Here is an 18,332-nt window from a genome sequence, read left to right as displayed (position 1 = left end):
TGACATCACAACTAGTTTGGGCTGTAGTATATTAGTTGTAGTATCTTTATTTGACCCTCTTTAGCACTATCTATACTAATTTTATTCCTTAAAAAAAAAAAACTTGTCCCTTTTAGACATTTATTTGTTTTCTTACAAAAAAATACAATAAAATAATACTAGCTTCTCTAATCTTTTTGTATTCTATTTGTTTTCATTTCATTTATTAGTTAACAAAAGCAAAAGACCTCTAACACTAGCTTGCTCTATTCTTTTTCTATCCTTTTTTTTATATATATAGATATATATATAATAGGAAAAACTTTGCTTCGTGTACTGCGTTAAGCTAACTGAGACTTGTTATAGCATTTGCATATCATTGCTCTTTTGTTGATTTTGATTGGTTACATTGTACTCATTTGTAAGTCCTTTGGGGAAAAAAAGTGTCTGCTAAATGACTAAATGAAAATGTGTAGAGTGGTTAATGTAATTTGAATTAGAACAGTATGGAATTTCACACAAATGGTGAAGACAAATTTCCCCACATTGATTTTGTAACAGGTTCAGAAAGCTGCTTGGTGTGAACTGTGAGCAACATACATCATTACATTGTTGATAATCGACAATTGACCTTTTTTGCTTGTAAAGTTTTGTCTAAATTTGCATTCAGGCAGAGGTGAACCTTTAAACTCAATATTATTTGCCATAGCCTTGCAGTTTGTTGACTGGATGTGAATGCAGCAGATACCAGCTGTCTTCAAACACCATAAAATCATTAGCAAACCAACGTCTGAACCTGCGTCAGGGTCTAGTCTCAAACTGTGTTCCACCTCAAAAATTAGACTAAAAGTCTGGGCTGTGCTCTGGGCTAAATGGTGGTGCTGTTGTAGCGACGAGTACCATGTGACAGGGCTTTATTGTCAGCCCCTATGGGAGAGCCGGGAACAGTGAAAGAGCCTGACCTTTTCCTAGCAGCATGAACCCAACAGCTTTCAAAGCCACCAGGCGGGAACAAACGCCCCCGAAAAGCACAAGACAATGCTAAAATTTTAGCAAATGAAGAGGCAGGGACTGTGCTCAAAACATGTCGGTGTACTTGTGTAGAGTTTGCTATGTGGAAACATGATCTAAACAGACTTCACAACGTGACCTTTAATAATACGGTAGCTATGATATGAGCTGCTAACGACAAGCTTTGAACTTGTGTGTAAAGTGCAAATCAGCTTTCCTTTCTGGAGCGTAGAGGCTGAAATATCCTGCGTCTGGCTTCAAAACTGTGAGTTACTGAAATAAATGGGTCACAGAGGCCACAAAAATGGAGACATTTTAACATCGGATTACTGTGAACTGAAAAATTCATTGGTATTCATTAATTTGGTGTTAGCTATGTTAGACCAAAGTGATTTTAGAATGGTTAACATAAGAATTAGTATAAGAATTAGGTACACCACTTCCAAAATACTTCAAGGGCACATAATATGCATCTTTGTAGCAGTTTATATTTTAAGCATTTTTACCAGGAAATCCACAATATCCACGTGTATAATATGTTTATAACATTTTATTTCATTCTTACATGTTTTTGGTTTGGCACACATTACTTTTATTCATTTATTTATACATTTATACAGTATATACATGCACTGGGGAAAACCTGAACGATTTATACTTACAATACAAATTTTAACAAATGGGGGGGGGGGGGGGTTATGTTAAAGAAAAAAATTAATGTTAAATGCATTATGTTTAGTAATGAACTATGCCACTCCAAAGTCTTATTGTGCTGCACTTTTTACATTTTCCCAAATCAGTCAGAAAAGGCATCGCTATTCAGAATATTTTAATTAAATATTAAAATATAAATTAAAGCACCTAAAATTTACGGTGAGGGAAATTGTTAAATTTTTTTATAAATAATTTTAAGAATTAAGTTTGAATAATTACATGGTTTGGTACACTGTATACTTGGAATTTTAGCGAATTTTGACTTGGCAAACTTAATATACCATATAGAATATTTTAGATGTTAGAATAAAAATGCATAGAGTCACAAATGAGTCACAGGCAACAAATTATACACAGTTTGTTAGATTGAAGGTTGACCCTAATGTCATGCCAAACCTGTATGCATTTCAAGATATTTTGAAGAATGCTGGAAAACAAATGGTTTCGGGTCCCATTGACTTCCACTGTGTGGACGAAAATGACTATGAAAGTCAATGTTTGGTTATCAACATTCTTCAAAATGAGAAAACCCATACAGGTTTGGAATGGCAAAACTGTTATTTTTGGGTTGACTCTTCCTTTAATTTAACAAACTGTACATTTACATTTTATTAGTTACTTTCTAGCCCAGTACAGTTTTGAAAGTTTAATTAAGGACTGTTTATGTGATTTTCCTCTGTCCCCCACAACTTCATCATTAATGATGCTGCTTGATGTCGGGCCGGTGCCTGTAGGCAGGACCACATACTCGTGGGACTTTAAAACGGGCATTTCAACTCTTGTTCACGCTTCAGCTCTTATTAGAAGCTTGATTAAAACTTTGTCCCCTGAGACGCTCCTGCTTAGTCTTGCAAAAATGTTCTCTTGCCTGGATGTAAATCTTAATACAGACAGAAGTCACGCAAGAAAGTTCATAATGGCCATCACAACACGTTTATTAGCAGAAATAAATACCCTTTCGCAGTAATAAGAACTGTAGAGATTATGATGTGTGGAAATTTTCGGAAGAAACAGCTGTAGAATGATGGTGCGTTTCCATTGTGAGTGTATTTGAATTTGTTTTATTCCTCATTCACTGAAAATGGAGTGTGTAGAGATCAACATTACTAGAGCTTTTGATTGTTCAGAGCTGATTTGCCTGTATCTCTGATGGAGGCACTTGGTTGTTTCAGAGCAGCATGAGGGCAAAGTTCCCTTGGGGTCTTGAAAGTAGCATCTCCATTGCCTCCAGCTGGACTGAAGCCCTGGATCGCTGAGTCGGATGTCAGTACCCAGCTGCGTATCCTCCCTTACGGGGGTCTGACTCAGCGCTGAGGCCAGCACTGTTCCGGACCACGGCCTGAACCACTGCGCCCATGGACTTCAACACCTCTATTACGTGGTTCTTCGCAGCAAGACCCTCCAAAATTGCCTGTGGGTTTCGAAATGAGTGGGTTGTGCTTAGCAAAAGTCATGTGTATTCAGAACAACCAAAGAAAATATCAAGAAAATATCCGGATGATGTTTCACTCCAACATTAAAAGAATCTGAGGTTACAATCATTTCATTTTAGGGCAAAATGTGACCACAGATAAGTGGTTACACTCGAAAACACTCACTCATGCATAAAAAAAAAAGTAATTTTAAAATCATAAAAATGTGGTAAAAAATATTTTTCAATCCAACATAAAAAAAATAAACCTGCAGTAAGATTTTTTTTTTTATTTTGGACAAAATGTGACCACAGATAAGTGGTTACACTCAAAAACACTCACATGCATAGTAAAAAAAATATGATAAAAAATAAAAATCAATCAAAAAAAAATCCAATGCTTTTAAAAATGAACTGTTTATTCTTAGTTTACTGATTTGCATGTTTATTGCATTATTTCAGTGTTGTGTGTTTCCAAGATGTTTTTTATTTGTGTGTATAACTGTGTCTTCTACATATTACTATTCTTCTGTATATAATGATCTTATATTAATATTTACCTCAGCTTGTGGAAAATCTAATTTTATTGAACTTTGAATTATCATGTAGATATCTCATTACCACTTGTGTTTTTATGGTAGTTTTTAGTACTTCAGTAGATTCATATGTTAACATCATAACAGTTAATGAAATATGTTTTTTTTACTGTAAATTTACATTCAGTCCAGTAAAGTTTTGGCAACCACCTGTGCCATTGTTTACCAGAGATGTCAAGTTTTTTTAGTTTTTTTTACAGTGTACAGCATAGAGGAGATGTACAATATATGTTGTACATTATTTCAGTCATATATCCAGTATTGCTGTTTAAAAGTAGTATTTCTGTACCCACCTTGTCGAGGTCAGGCTCTACTTGTGTGGTGTTTGGACTGAGCTGATTGTGAACTCTCGGGTCTACTATCGCTTTCTTCAGGTCATAGTCGAAGAACAGTGCATTTAAGATCACCTGTGCAAACAGAAAATGTCAGTTATTTATGAGTTGATAAGGTCTGAACTATGCCCAGAACAACCATCTAGACTAAAATTAAATGGAAGTGCACCTTGGCCACTGCTGTGGTGATCTTTGTTCCACCAGAGCCTCCAACCACCATTTTAACCTTATTGTTTTTGTCCAGCAGGATGGTGGGACACATAGAAGACATGGGTCTTTTATCTGAGCAAAAATGAGAAGCAACAGAGTTAACAAACAGAATCTTCAAAGATACATGGAAGTGTAAAATTAGGTACCAGCATACTGCATAGTATACAATATAAAATGCTTATGATCTGAAAAAAATAAAAAAATAAAAAATATATATATATATATGTAAGATAATAATGTAAATGTAATAATTGTATGCCATTGATCTCAGAAATAAGCATGGCTATTTTGCACTTTGAATTCAATTCGGATCTTTTGAACTCACTTGAAAAAGAGATTTATTAAATGTATTTATTTATATTTATTATTGTTCTTCTATTTATAACTTAATATTTATTACATTTGATATTAATCTTTATATAATATGTGTTATACATTTAAAATACTGATTATATTAAATTATTATTTATTTACTTATACTTTATTATTATAAGTATTCATTTTGAAGTCCATAATTTTGAATAATATCCACTAAAGGTAAGATATTCTAAACATACATAAAAATGACTTATATTGTGTTTTTATCATATTGTGGTTACAGTTATTTTACCATGTAATGATGTTAAGAAAACATTGTTCATAAAACTCAAGGTAAAGTATGGCCTCATGTGACTTATAGTATACATACTACAAAAATATGTTATTGCCAGTGGTTGTTATCATGTTTTCTCACGTGGGGCAATGAAGTTGTTGGGAGAAGGAGGAACTCCAAAGTTATTGGTGATCAAGGGAGAACTGAAGTCATCCATCTCGTTGTTCAGTATAATTCCTGTTGAATTTGACATAAACTTGGAGCCAAAACTGGGAAAAGAAAAAAAATATGATGCCTTTTACAAATATTATTATTTCAAAAAGTATGTCAATTTTCCTGAAAAGTGTACACTCTCTGACTAAATAGCAACAGGTGTTTGAGATGGCAAACGCTCACTATAGGTTGATGGTGCTGGTGGCGGCGACCGCGCTGCCGTCCTCTGCCACTACGGACACATGTGCTGTGCCATGATCATCAGGAATGTAGAACTCGGGTTCATAGTAGCTCTCTTGCTGAGTCGTATTATCTGTGATCTTCTGAAGTATCATGTGAGCGTAGTCCTTCGAGGTAATGTTCTGGATGAACTGCCGGCGAGAAAGAGGAGGAGGTAAGCAAATCATTACTAGGTGGCACAGTAATCTACAGCTTGAAAGAACTGCTGATCAAAAGAGTGGACGCACAATGAGCCATTCAATAGCACACTATTTTCATGCTCTGTGATCCGTGTGAGATAAAGCATGCTGGTTGATCACAGCTGACGAACATATGCCATAGAATGGGGAGGAAAAGTTCATTTATTTCAGTAATTCAAGTCAAATTGTGAAACTCATGTATTAAATAAATTCAGTGCACACAGACTTTTGGCTCACATTTAACAAAAACCCACCATCTCAACAAATTAGAACACTTCATAAAACCAATTTAAACATTTAGTAAATTGTTGGCCTTCTGGATTTCGAATTCGCCTTCTGAATTCGGCGTGGCATGGAGGTGATCAGTTTGTGGCACTGCTGAGGTGGTCTTAAAGCCCAGGTTTCTTTGACAGTGGCCTTCAGCTCATCTGCATTGTTTGGTCTCTTGTTTCTCATTTTCCTCTTGACAATACCCAATAGATTCCGTTCAGGTCTGGTGAGTTTGCTGCCAGTCAATCACACCAACACCATGGTCATTTAATTAACCAACTTTTGGTGCTTTTGGCAGTGTGGACAGGTGCCAAATCCTGCTGGAAAATTAAATCAGCATCTTCAATAAGCTGGTCAGCAGAAGGAAGCATATATTGCTCCAAGATTTTTTGGTAAACTGGTGCAGTGACATTGGTTTTCAAAAAACACAATGGACCAACACCAGCAGATGACATTTCACCCCAAATCATCACAGACTGTGGAAACTAAACATTGGACTTCAAGCGACTTGGGCTATGAGCTTCTCCACCCGTCCTCCAGACTCTAGGACTTTAGTTTCCAAATGAAATACAAAACTTGCTCTCATCTGAAAAGAGGACTTTGGAGCAGTGGGCAACAGTCCAGTTCTTCTTCTCCTTAGAATACGACAACTGTAGCCAAATTCCTTGACACAGTTCTGTGTGTGGTGGCTGTTGATGCCTTGACCCCAGCCTCAGTCCATTCCTTGTGAAATTCTTTAAAATTCTTGAATCCAGTTTGCTTGACAATCCTCATAAGGCTTCGGTTCTCTCAGTTGGTTGTCCATCTTATTATTCCACACTTTTTCGTTCCACTCAACTTTCTGTTAACATGCTTGGATACAGCACTTTGTGAACAGCTTCAATCAACAACCTGATCAACTCTATGTGAAGTAGATGTGTTGCACTGCGTGATATATATATATATATATATATACATACATACATACATACATACATACATATATATATATATATATATATATATATATATATATATATATATATATATATATACACACACACACACACACACACACACATAAACATATATATATCAGATAATTTTGAATGCGTTTATATACATATTAAATAGAAAGTTTAAAAATTTATTTATTTTTTGCCCTAAACATAAGAAATGTTGCACTGGCAATACAATAAAAAAGTTCTTAAATTATTAAAACTGAAATTAATTTAAATTAAATACAAATAAATTACATAGAAATATCAAAAATAAAAATGACATGACATGATATAGGACAAAAAGGAAGACAAAACAGGCATGATACAAAATATCTTACATTGTGTTCTACAGAAGAACGTAAATCACAATTAATTAACAATGAGATGAGGATGATTAATGATGACAGAATTTTGTTTTATTAATTAATTTTTTGTTTGAAGTATCACTTTCATCACAACTTACACTAGAGATGTTGAGAAATGTTGGATCCCCCAAGACGCTCCTCTTGGCATACGCAAACCGGAATGCCTCTATTATGCGATGATAGGTGAGGGTTTTCTTTTCAGTGGTGGAGACACTGTCTGAACTGAAGTTGTATCCTGAGGAAAAACAATGAGAGCTCAGTTAGATTCACTACATTCTGTGATTACTCAACCATGCTAACTGTTGTCATATAAATGGCTACAACTGCCAATCATCAAGATGACTGCCATAGAAGCTATTCACTCCAAAAAAATTTTACCTTTTACTTATAGTCATTTTGACTATACACACTGAATTTTCAAATTCCCCAAAACTGGATTTGGGAGGGATGACTCTGTGTTTGAAATCATGGGTAAAAAACCTTGGCTTCATTTTTGATGATGGCTTATTAAAGTTTGACCGACAAATAAATTCAGTTGTCAAATCTTGCTTTTTTCAGCTGCGTCTGCTTTCTAAAGCTAAGCCTTTTCTTTCTTTTAAAGATTTTGAAAAAGTAATTCACGTTTTTATTTCATCAAGGCTGGACTACTGTAACTCACTTTACTTTGGTATTAGCCAGACAGCTTTATCCCGCTTGCAGCTTGTTCAGAATGCTGCGGCTAGACTCTTGTGTGGGGTCCAAAGGAGGGAGCATATTACTCCTATTTTATGCTCACTACATTGGCTGCCTGTTTGTTTTAGAATTGATTTTAAGATGTTGCTCCTCATCTTTAAATCTCTAAATGGTTTGGCTCCACTTTATCTCAGGGAGTTGCTGACCGAGTATAAACCCACTAGATCCCTTCGGTCTTCCAACCAGGATCTATTGTTTACCCCAAAGTCGAGGCTTAAGTGCAGGGGAGACTGTGCTTTCTGTATTGCTGACCCCAGGCTTTGGAACGCCTTGCCACTGTCCATTAGACAAGCCTCTTCTCTTAATATTTTTAAGTCCAGGCTAAAGACATTTTTATTTTCAAAAGCGTTTGGCTGATATTTGTACAATTATATTTTATTTTGTTCGTTGTGTGTTTTTTTCTCTGTTTGTAATGACTTAATGGAAAGCACATCGGTCGACGGAAGTTGTAGTTAATTGTGCTATATAAATAAATTGTCATTGTCATTGTCATTTTTACCTTTTATTACTTGTTCAGAGAACATTCAAAATAAAATTTCCATAATGTTTGTAAAATTATACAATAGAATGTTCACTTAATTTTCGCACAGGCAAAAAAACAACTGGATGTTATAAAAGTTCTGAGAACATTTTAAAATAACATTTTGATAACATACTGGGAATGTTAGCTGGGTAATGTTTTCCCATTTCATCTAATAAAATCTGAATATGCAGAATCACAAATGTGATTAATATGGAAAAATTCAGTTCTTAAACCCTGAGAATGCTGCAGAACATCCTGCAAAACATCTCATTTGTGTTCCACTTAAGTAAGTCAGTCATATGGGTTAGCAAATGACACGAGAGCGAGTAAATAGCGACATCATTTTCACTTTTAGGTCAACTATTATTTTACCATTGGACAACTGACCCAGTTTTAGTGTCTGAAAACTTCTCAAATTGTCTCGAGCATTCATGCCAGACCCGTCTATTTGAAATAATTGAACAATTATGAATGATTCGCTATGGAAGATGTTTCATAACGACTGAATACATCAAGCTACATTGTGAAAAAAAACAAGTGCTAACAGTGTTTATCGACAGCCGTGCCCTGTCTGGCAGCAACTTAATGATTAAGTATCTCATCAGTAAAGCTACAGAGTGGGTGTCTGAAGACCAAGACACAGAGCTGTGGATAGTGTCCAGCTCGCCGCAAGAAAGCAAAGCTGATGAATCTCAGATGACAGGCTGCTTCAGAGTCTCCCCTACTGGTGAAACCCCAAGGAAAGGGTCGGAACACACTGACTGCATGGATTTTTCCATGCTTGGTTTGTGTCCAATTAGTGGCAAACAGCCCACGTTAGTGTTGGTGTGGGAGACAGGAGCGAAGGGTGGAGGGATTTTAATAGCTTGTAGCAAAGAAAAGTTGGGATGTTCTGAAGTCACTATTCAACAGTTAAGAACATTAAAGATTGACTAATGTTCATCCTGTATAATCAGTCATCACTAGATGCTTCCTCTCGCTGCTAAAAACATCATATTTCCATGCAGGTCCACATTGGTTTAAATAGAAACTTGTTTTCAACTCAAGGGGAAGGTAATTTGACCGATACATTGCTCATTAAAAAAATATAAACAAATATAATAGTAACATGACTGTAATGAGTTCAACAAAAATATAAAGTCCAGACAGGAAAAATCTGTATGCAACAATTAACACAGCACGAGCCGTTATGTCTAATTTGCGAACAAATGACTCTTAGGAATAGACTGTTTTGAAAATCTTACGAAACAATCTTGAACTCACTTTTCAGAAATGTCCAACACGAGTGAACAATGGACCTACTATACAGACTTATATACGTAATATAATAGTAATATACGTAACTGAAATTAATAATTAATGTTTAATAAAGAAATAATGTTTTTATTAAGAAATTAATAAAAATGTTCAAAAAATAAAATAAAAAAATTGAGCTACTTGACAAGGCAAAATTTTTCATTGCTTAAACTGAAAATAAAACACTAAAAAATAAACATACATTTTAAATTTTAATATAATACACATTACAAAACGTACCTCAAATTAAAACGAAAATGGAAAATATTGAAATAAATCAACTATAATAGGTTCCCAATGACTGTTTGCGTCATATGTTGGATCCATTTCAACATTTTGGTTCTGTGATATTCTTTCAGAAATTTTCTTTTGAAAAATATATATAGAAAAAAACACTTTAGTTTAGCCTATATTATTATAATTGCAGGCTATATATTAAATGCCCCTATATACGAAAGCAATTTCAGGCATGAATAGTTCATTTGTGTCCTGAGCTGCATAGTGATCATTGGTGACAATGGTTTTACAATCTACTTAGGGTTACAATGCAAGTGGGAAACACAGCGCTGGATAGGTTTTCCAGTGCTTGAATACTGTACCTACCGCTCAGGATGTTGAGTATCAGTGTGAGGACTGGGCCGCTGGCAGGCGCGTTTGGTGTCACCATTGTGTATTCACCCACGGTGGTAGTGAGGGGGTAATCATCCAATAAGGGCTTGTAATCTCTCAAGTCCTCCAGAGTTAGTATCCCATCTGCAACACACACGACACAGACGGACGTACTGTATGATGCATGATGCTACGCAACTTAATGAGATCAAACCGAGTTACTGATTTAGTCATTAACAACCAATTGTGTGTTATCCTTCAACACCTCGGCCTGGGTGGACTATTGGCAGCACAGCAGGAATCAGTGTGGGATGTAAAATATTTGGAAACCAATGAACCACAACACATCAGCCTCAACAGAACCCTAGAAACTGCACAACTTAGCATCTTTAACTCACTAATATGGGCAGTCAAGCACATCTGACAGGAAATAAAAAAAACGTGGCTCTACACTTAAAGTGATTTAATATAGCAGAAAGTATTCAGGGATCAAGATTTTAAGTTAGATTTAGGCTTGAGACTTAAGAAACTTTTGAGGGTTAGCTCAGGGGATTTCAGGCATTTGAATGTTTTGATATTTTTTATGAACACAGACTGTATTTGTGAATTTTGTGCATAAAAAAAAAAATTAAAAAATATTTTTTACATTGTATCCATGCAGATTAAAACAAACTTTAATCCATATAAATATATTAAATTAAATAGTCTTCAAAATGTACATTTTATCTAAGCATTGTGCATAAGAACTCAAATTTAGCCGATGCAAATACAGTATGGTTGCATATACTGTATTTTATTTCTGTAGTGTGTGCATTTAAACAAAAATATATGTTTTTTATTTATTGCTGTTCACATAGTTCACATACAAGGTCCTCTGGGGTACAGTTTGAAAACGCCTGGGCTAAATCACGTCATCCAACCATACTTTTGATTTAGTCCAGATTATGAGTTATTCATAGCAGCTAATGGAATAGACATATGTGTGAATAAAAACCTGCAGCTTGGATGTCCCTCACAAGGCTCTCAGCAAGCCGTCCGCTGTAGAAAGCATCAGGCCCATTCTCTGCAATGACCTCATAAGTGTCAGCCAGTTTTGTGAAAGTGATGGTTTGGTTTTCCTGTAGGATGTTACCGGTGGAATCGCAGAACACAGAACTGAGGAACCGAACAGAAAATGTTAGTGCATAAACGCAGTGGCTGAAAGGGGATATAACATATTACAAATTACATTATAGAAAAGTTTTAATAATATCACCCCACTGTCATATCAAAGACAAATTGTGTATATTTTTAATGCTTATCAAATCTTGGTTGAAAATACCCATGTGTGCTCACCATAACATCTTATCACCCATAATGATGTTTCTGTTTGATTGAATGGCACTTGCCAATGCTCTGCCAACAGGAAAGCCGTTTCTGGCCAGTTGTATGCTGGGTAAAAACAGCTCTTTCCATGGAAGCTTGCCATGCCGTTTATGGGCCATTTCATACCCCCGTATCTCTCCAGGAACAGCGATGGACAAACCACCTGTGGATGTTTTTTTTATTATATGTTTTTTTATGACTAAAACCATTTAAATCTAAAACCATATGTAAGAAAAATAAAAATGCAGCCGTTAAAGAAATACATATGGCAGTTATTAGATGCAGTTTTATGGCTTTCCTGGAAAAGTCCTGTATCACCTATATGTAGAGCCTGATGTACTGTGAGTTATTGATTGATGAAATTGTGTTGATGGTTTTTTATGCTTATCTCTCCATCCAGGCACCGTATCACGAGGCCACTCATCGTGTAAATCCTGTTTTACTAATGATTTTCCCAGTTTATGTAATGTAGTTAATAGATACCTTTCTGGGAAAGATCTGTACTATTTCCAAACATGTCTCTGGTTGCGTTTGCAGGGGCCGTCTCACGTGCATTGATGGTTTCGACTTTTCCTGCAAAATCAAGTAAAAAATCTATAAATATGAAGAAATCCAAAAATATGCATATTTATTATATAATTATAATAAATAAAAAGCTATTAAAATGTGCATAAACTTTTCACAGACACATTTTAACATTTATATTATTTACATTTTATTTATGCAGTTTATAAATATATTTTTGCCAATAATGCATATATACCTATCAATATTTATAGGTAAATATATTTTTAATAAATATAAATAATATTAGAATATAAATAACATTCAAATAAAAAATAATATTAAAATAAAATATAAAAATTGATCCTTAAAATATGGTACATATACTTTTATATTAAATTGTTTTATATTAAACCTTTATTTATGCAGTGTGTGCATAACTTACATTTTATTCATGCAGTGTGCATAAAAAAAAGAATAATATGTTTTAATACAAAATTTGCTAATATTATTAAATATAAATTATATTTTAAAAATGATAATAATAGATCCTTATATGTGCAGAAATTTTTTAGACACACACAAACACTGTAGACTGGTGTGTCATGTTGAATCAGACTGGTGATAGTGACCTGTTTTGGCATCATAAATAGTGAAGAAGAGCCCTCCTCCGATGCCCATGCTGTGGGCATTCATCAATCCCACGCACAGCAGAGCAGCAATGGCAGAATCTACAGCAGAACCACCTCTCTTCAGGATATCCCTGGAGGAGACACAGAGAGGGCATGTGGCATGCAAACCTTGATACGATCATTTTAAATATCAGAATGCACCAACAACTTTTTTGAAGAAAACCTATTATGCATTGACAAAAATGTGCTATATTTGTGTTCATTTTAATACAATTTATCTTTTTGCATCTATAGATCAAATCTCCACTTCATCAACACTTACACACACCAGACTTTACAGTTTTAATCCCATCTATACTCCCAATGTTTTTACTGAGGGATTTGCTCATATATCATACCTGATTAATTAAAGCATTCCATTACTTTATTCCTCGCTCTTGACAATAATAAATAATCTCCTTTGTAAAAAAAAAACGTCAGCTAATATGTCACCCAAATGAAACAAGAAGTTTGAACTTGGCTTCATCAGGTATTCAGATTTCTGTTCTAGAAAATGTATGCAAATGAGAGCATATTTAATTAGGTAATGCCTCATTTGCATATTGCATAACATTCCAGAAAACATGTAATAGAAAACTGTTGTCTCAGTGTACTGAGATTAGTCTACTGGCTATGATATCGGTTGCACTTTATTTTACGGCACGTGTACTAACATGTACTTATAGTTTACTTACAGTGTATTTATCTAAGAAAGTTCTGATAACACAAGGTAACTACATGGGGTAGGGTTAGGTTTAGGGGTAGGTTTAGGGTTAGTACCTAGTTATTACATGGTTATTGTAATCACTATAATAAGTACATAGTATTTACATGAGGAACAGGACTGTAAAATAACGCGCTAGTTAACATTTGTAGTCTGTTCACCTCTGGTGTTAAATCTTAAGGATCTATTCCTACCGGATGTGACCTTTAAAATGATGTTCATTAGTGTGCTCAATTTGAGTCAGTGGTATTTAATAATAGTTCTCACTTACATAAAACCAGTTAAAGTGGATTTAACATCCTGCTGCAGATTTTTAAGTAACGTGACAAAACATTCTTATATTTTTCACAGAGCTCGATTGATATACAACCCAATAACAATCCAAGAAAAGTGTTTATCTGCACAACAAACATTTCACTTTTGCAGTTGATGCCTTAAAAACCAATTACTACATGATGCGATCCTTAAAAACGTTCATTGGTGTGTGGTATGGGAGGATGAAATGTGGATGATTCGGCTATTAAACAGTCTACATGTCCTAGATGGCAAAAAGTGAATGTGATTTTCAGGAGATCAGAGCTCAAACCTGCCGATCTCTGAGCACGTCCCAGCATCTGCTGCCACTGCTGCCTTGAAGTAACCATTTTCAGGTTCAGGTTCAGGAGAGGCCTTCTTGCCCTGCACTGAAAAGAAAACGGCCAAAAACGTGCCGCCTGCAGCCAGCAGCAGCAAAACGAGGCCCACCACAGTAGACTTCTGCACCATTTCCCTGCAACACGTAACAGCAAATGTCTAGTTTTCTGTTGCTGATGCATATAGACTGCTTGTTAAAAATTTTGCCACTTTATCTGAAAGCAGTCATGTAATTAATTAAGGCTTTCATTAGAAGGCTGACATTTCACACTGTACATTCCTAAACACCCGGTTTATGTTTCTATTTGCTATGTCAGTGTCGACAATGGACTTTTCAGACTATAAATGTACAAATCTAATTACCTTACCATCATCATGTGACATTTTTGCACTCAAACACTGAAATGACTGTTTTACATGCAGTGTTTATGACTGTCCAAAGCACGATAAATACTAGGAACGTGATTGAGTGTCTGTTGCAAAGCAACAAAGGGCTTTTCACACGTAAGCCCAGGTTATCGTTGTTCTAAACGCCACTTTTAACCTTTTTTAACCAGGGTTTGGCTGTGATTTGGACAGTCACTGCGTTGGTTGCGTTTGAAAGATAAAAATGCTGCCTTCAGAGGATGCATTACAAACATCAAGGCAAGTCCAAATCCAATGTGAGCTTCACTTCCTGTCTCCTGATCGATTATTGAAGGCAGCACAGATGTATTCTTCCCTGTCTTTGATATCCCACAACCCTGTGTGTTCCATTCTGTTGGCTGTGACTCAGAAAATTGCATTTGGTGGTCAGTTAGAGTCTAAATGTAACTTTTTCCACTTTTAATGTTACTTCTAGTTAGAAATCAGTTCTATAGTAATTAAATATTACTTTGTTTTGTTTTGTTGTAGATCATTAGATCTACAACAAAGATTGTTGCCTTCAAAGTCATTGTCTGATAAGGCAGCAAGGCAACAAGAAAGCCGCCCAAGATTTCTGTTTATTCCATGCAACCACAGAGAGAGTCGTTTCCCCCTTCTCCATTTCCACTTCACACTCACATGAGTTGCCAGATTGTTGAACTGATTTATCCACATTCTGATATAACTCTAGTCATAGAACCTTTTGACTGACCAGACTGTTTGCTGGCTTTTTTCTTTTTTAATGTTTTGTTTTTCAATGGCAGCCCGGTGTGTTGAATTACTGTAGGGTAAATTGACGGAGAGCAGAATCACACGGAACACAATTTCCAAAAGTAGAATAACAGACGGCAGCATTGTTTTTTTGGAGAAACAAGTATGTGAATTAAGCATGTTTCCAAAAAATCTGCAAACATATTAGGGTATTTTTACACATTAGCAAATTCAACAAAAATACTCACAGCACCTTTAATTGATGATGGAAAACACGTTAAAATTAGTAAAGAAGAGACCATTTAATTCTTACATTTATAGTCCGAAAATTCTATTATGGAAAACTTGATGGTATTGTTAGCTGTATGAGGATGTGCAATGCTACAGCTGTTATAGAAACATGTCACGTACTGCTTTCATACAGGTACTGACACTGATGCCGAAAATATACAAATAAGAAAATGAACCCAGCATCTAGCCATGCAGAGTGTGAAATGTCATCTTATGAATACCCAGGGTTAATTGTCAACTCCGGATAAATTATGAGCAGTGGACATTCTGTTAAACCAGGGTTTAGAATGACCAAGGGTTAACTAGGTGTGAAAGCAACACTGCAAGCAACAAGTAACACTGTTTCGTTTCACACTGTACACATTTCACATGAAAATGTGGGTTAACACCGCAAAAGCAGGGTCTCATAACCTCCCCCTTTAAATTACAAGTGTTTCACTTGGGGTTAAAAGGAGGGTTTTGAACAATGTTAATCCAGGGTTATCCACAGTGTGAAAAGCTCAAACTGAAACAATTAAGTGAACCTGAACACAATGAATCACTGAATTTAAACAAATAGATTAAATCTAACTGCTGATTAAACAAAAATAACATGGACTGACTGTACCTTCCAGATAAGATATTTCAGGCTTGTGTATTCTCATATAATCATGACCTGGTCATATTTACTTTTGCTATCCATGATTGTACAATGTAAGATATGCTTAAAGGTGCCCTTTAACTGTTTGTATCCTTTATGTAACACAACATAATTCATAAAGCAGAATATTAACAACATTTTCTGCTTTCTTGCTAAATACACAGTCAAGGCATATTTGCAATGATTATGCATTCAAAAAAGCATAATAAATTGTTCTCATTTAGTTGGCTGTTAGTATTCCTCTGAGGAAGATTGCAGCTAATCAGGATTCTCCATCGCTGCTGTTTCTACTCTAGTTTTGCTGTTAAAAACGCTTGCTCATTTGATCATTATACACATGCTTATTGCTTCCCACTGTAAATCAACTCCTGATTCTGTATTATTTGACCACAACATGAGCACTATAAAGAACTACAATATGCATTCTGGCTCTTTCATATTCTACATTTTATGTTGCTTAATGTAGCTTCATGTATCCCCACCAAAGGCAGCAAGGTTTCATGCATTTATAATTTGAAGACTTGAATAAAAAAAAGGCTTGTATGAAGTGAAATCCTCCTCAGAAAAACGCCTTTCCATAGTTTCAAAGCCTTGCTACTGTCCACATTAAATCCTGTCAGACTGTGCTGTGAGTGGGAACGAACTGCGGCAGAAAAACCTCAGAGAAACCTGCAGTGCCTGCAGCCAACAAAATTAAACCCACCACACAAGAGACTAGAATTTTCTCACACGTACAGAAAAGAGTGAAAGATTGTGTTATTTCCTCTTACAAATCACAACAAAGAGTACAAATTACGAGCCTCAGAATTCAGTGTATGTTCCTTCCAATTTAAAAGATGCAACAACGGGAAAGATGCTGAACAATATTTCTGCCTTCTTATATTTTTCATTTGCTTTCTGTGTGAAAATAGTCAAAGCTCTTGGGATGCTTAAGTTAAATTGATAACTGATGAGTTTATTGCACATTGAGGTTTGAGTATATGGAGTATCACCTACCTGTTGACTTCACAGGCCTCTTGTAGAGTCTCCCATAGAATGAGCCTCCTTTCCACAGGCTGACTGAGCCAATGCTGCAAACCTCTGGCTCTCAATGTCTAACTATAATGACCATCAAACTTTAACCAAATCAGTCTGTGAAATCATCCATAATTGTTTTATGGAGACCAGTGAAAAGGGCAGAGGTTGTCTTGTGACGGTAAACCCACCTGTGCCACAATTACAGAATGATGTCTGCAAAAAATAACACTAGCAAACTCTTCACACATACAGGTGGATTTCTGTTACTCTATCACTTGTATTCACACATTTAATCTTTGAATGGTTAAGCCGTTCATGTTGTAATATGTTAGATTTGCCTTGTGAATAATTAACTATGAAGTTTGGACATTTAATGGTCCACATAATGTAGACATAAAAAAGCCCAAATATTCAACAATCTAACCTCTGTTTACCGGTTTAGCAACAAGCCTCTTCAATGCCTTTACTCAACACATCTCTTCCAGTGAATACAACATATACAAGACTCCATGGTAATGCCATGTCTAAAACAAACATCTATATTTAGATGTCTTCTTTTTAAAGAAGTTTAAAAGTTAAAAAATAACGAAAACTTTCTTCGCTGTACACAGAGCCGTTAAATATTTTCAACGGCTCTGGCCGTCCATACAGACGGTTGGTCTGGAAACGCCCCGTCACGTGATGTGAATTTAGCCCGTGAGGGGAAAACAAAACATTGCCTTGGCGCCAATTGAAATACACGGGACAATCCAGTCAAAAAATTGAACTGGCTATATAAAGCAGTACGTCACATAATTTTGGATATTTTTGAATTAATACATCTACAGTAGGGCTGTACAATGAATCAAATACAAGTATATGAATATTAAAGTTAAAAAAGACTACAATTGTTCTACGCGTCTCTGGGAATGAGCGCTGAATATGTGCATTTTTGTCATTCAAATACACACGATGTTCGCTGTGTTTTCCCCCCACGCCGACTCCGCCCTCACCACGCCCCCAACTATGACTATGCCGGTGTTCTGTCGATTTGTCCTACGCTGTCAGATTTTCCTACCTCCCACCAAAACAGTGGGTAGTACAATTCCACAACGAAAATTCTACTGTAAAGTTATGGTT

General features: G+C 35.6%; 1 protein-coding gene across 1 annotated transcript; it reads right to left on the bottom strand.

The window, feature by feature from the left end:
- Window positions 1–2,379: 2,379 nt before the first annotated feature.
- ggt1b (gamma-glutamyltransferase 1b) lies at window positions 2,380–17,467 on the bottom strand. Its single transcript, XM_026274358.1, has 13 exons — window positions 17,193–17,467; window positions 14,103–14,285; window positions 12,754–12,884; window positions 12,101–12,190; window positions 11,588–11,780; window positions 11,247–11,407; window positions 10,247–10,396; window positions 7,191–7,327; window positions 5,242–5,429; window positions 4,987–5,114; window positions 4,213–4,325; window positions 4,005–4,118; window positions 2,380–3,115 (listed from the first exon to the last, which is right to left on the bottom strand). The coding sequence occupies exons 2-13, from the start codon at window positions 14,279–14,281 to the stop codon at window positions 2,969–2,971; spliced, it is 1,731 nt and encodes a 576-aa protein (XP_026130143.1). The 5' UTR covers window positions 14,282–14,285; window positions 17,193–17,467; the 3' UTR covers window positions 2,380–2,968.
- Window positions 17,468–18,332: the final 865 nt, after the last annotated feature.

Source organism: Carassius auratus, chromosome 10 (genome assembly GCF_003368295.1).
Source record: "Carassius auratus strain Wakin chromosome 10, ASM336829v1, whole genome shotgun sequence".
Taxonomy (NCBI): Eukaryota; Metazoa; Chordata; class Actinopteri; order Cypriniformes; family Cyprinidae; genus Carassius; species Carassius auratus.
This window is presented reverse-complemented; position numbering and strand designations above follow the sequence as displayed.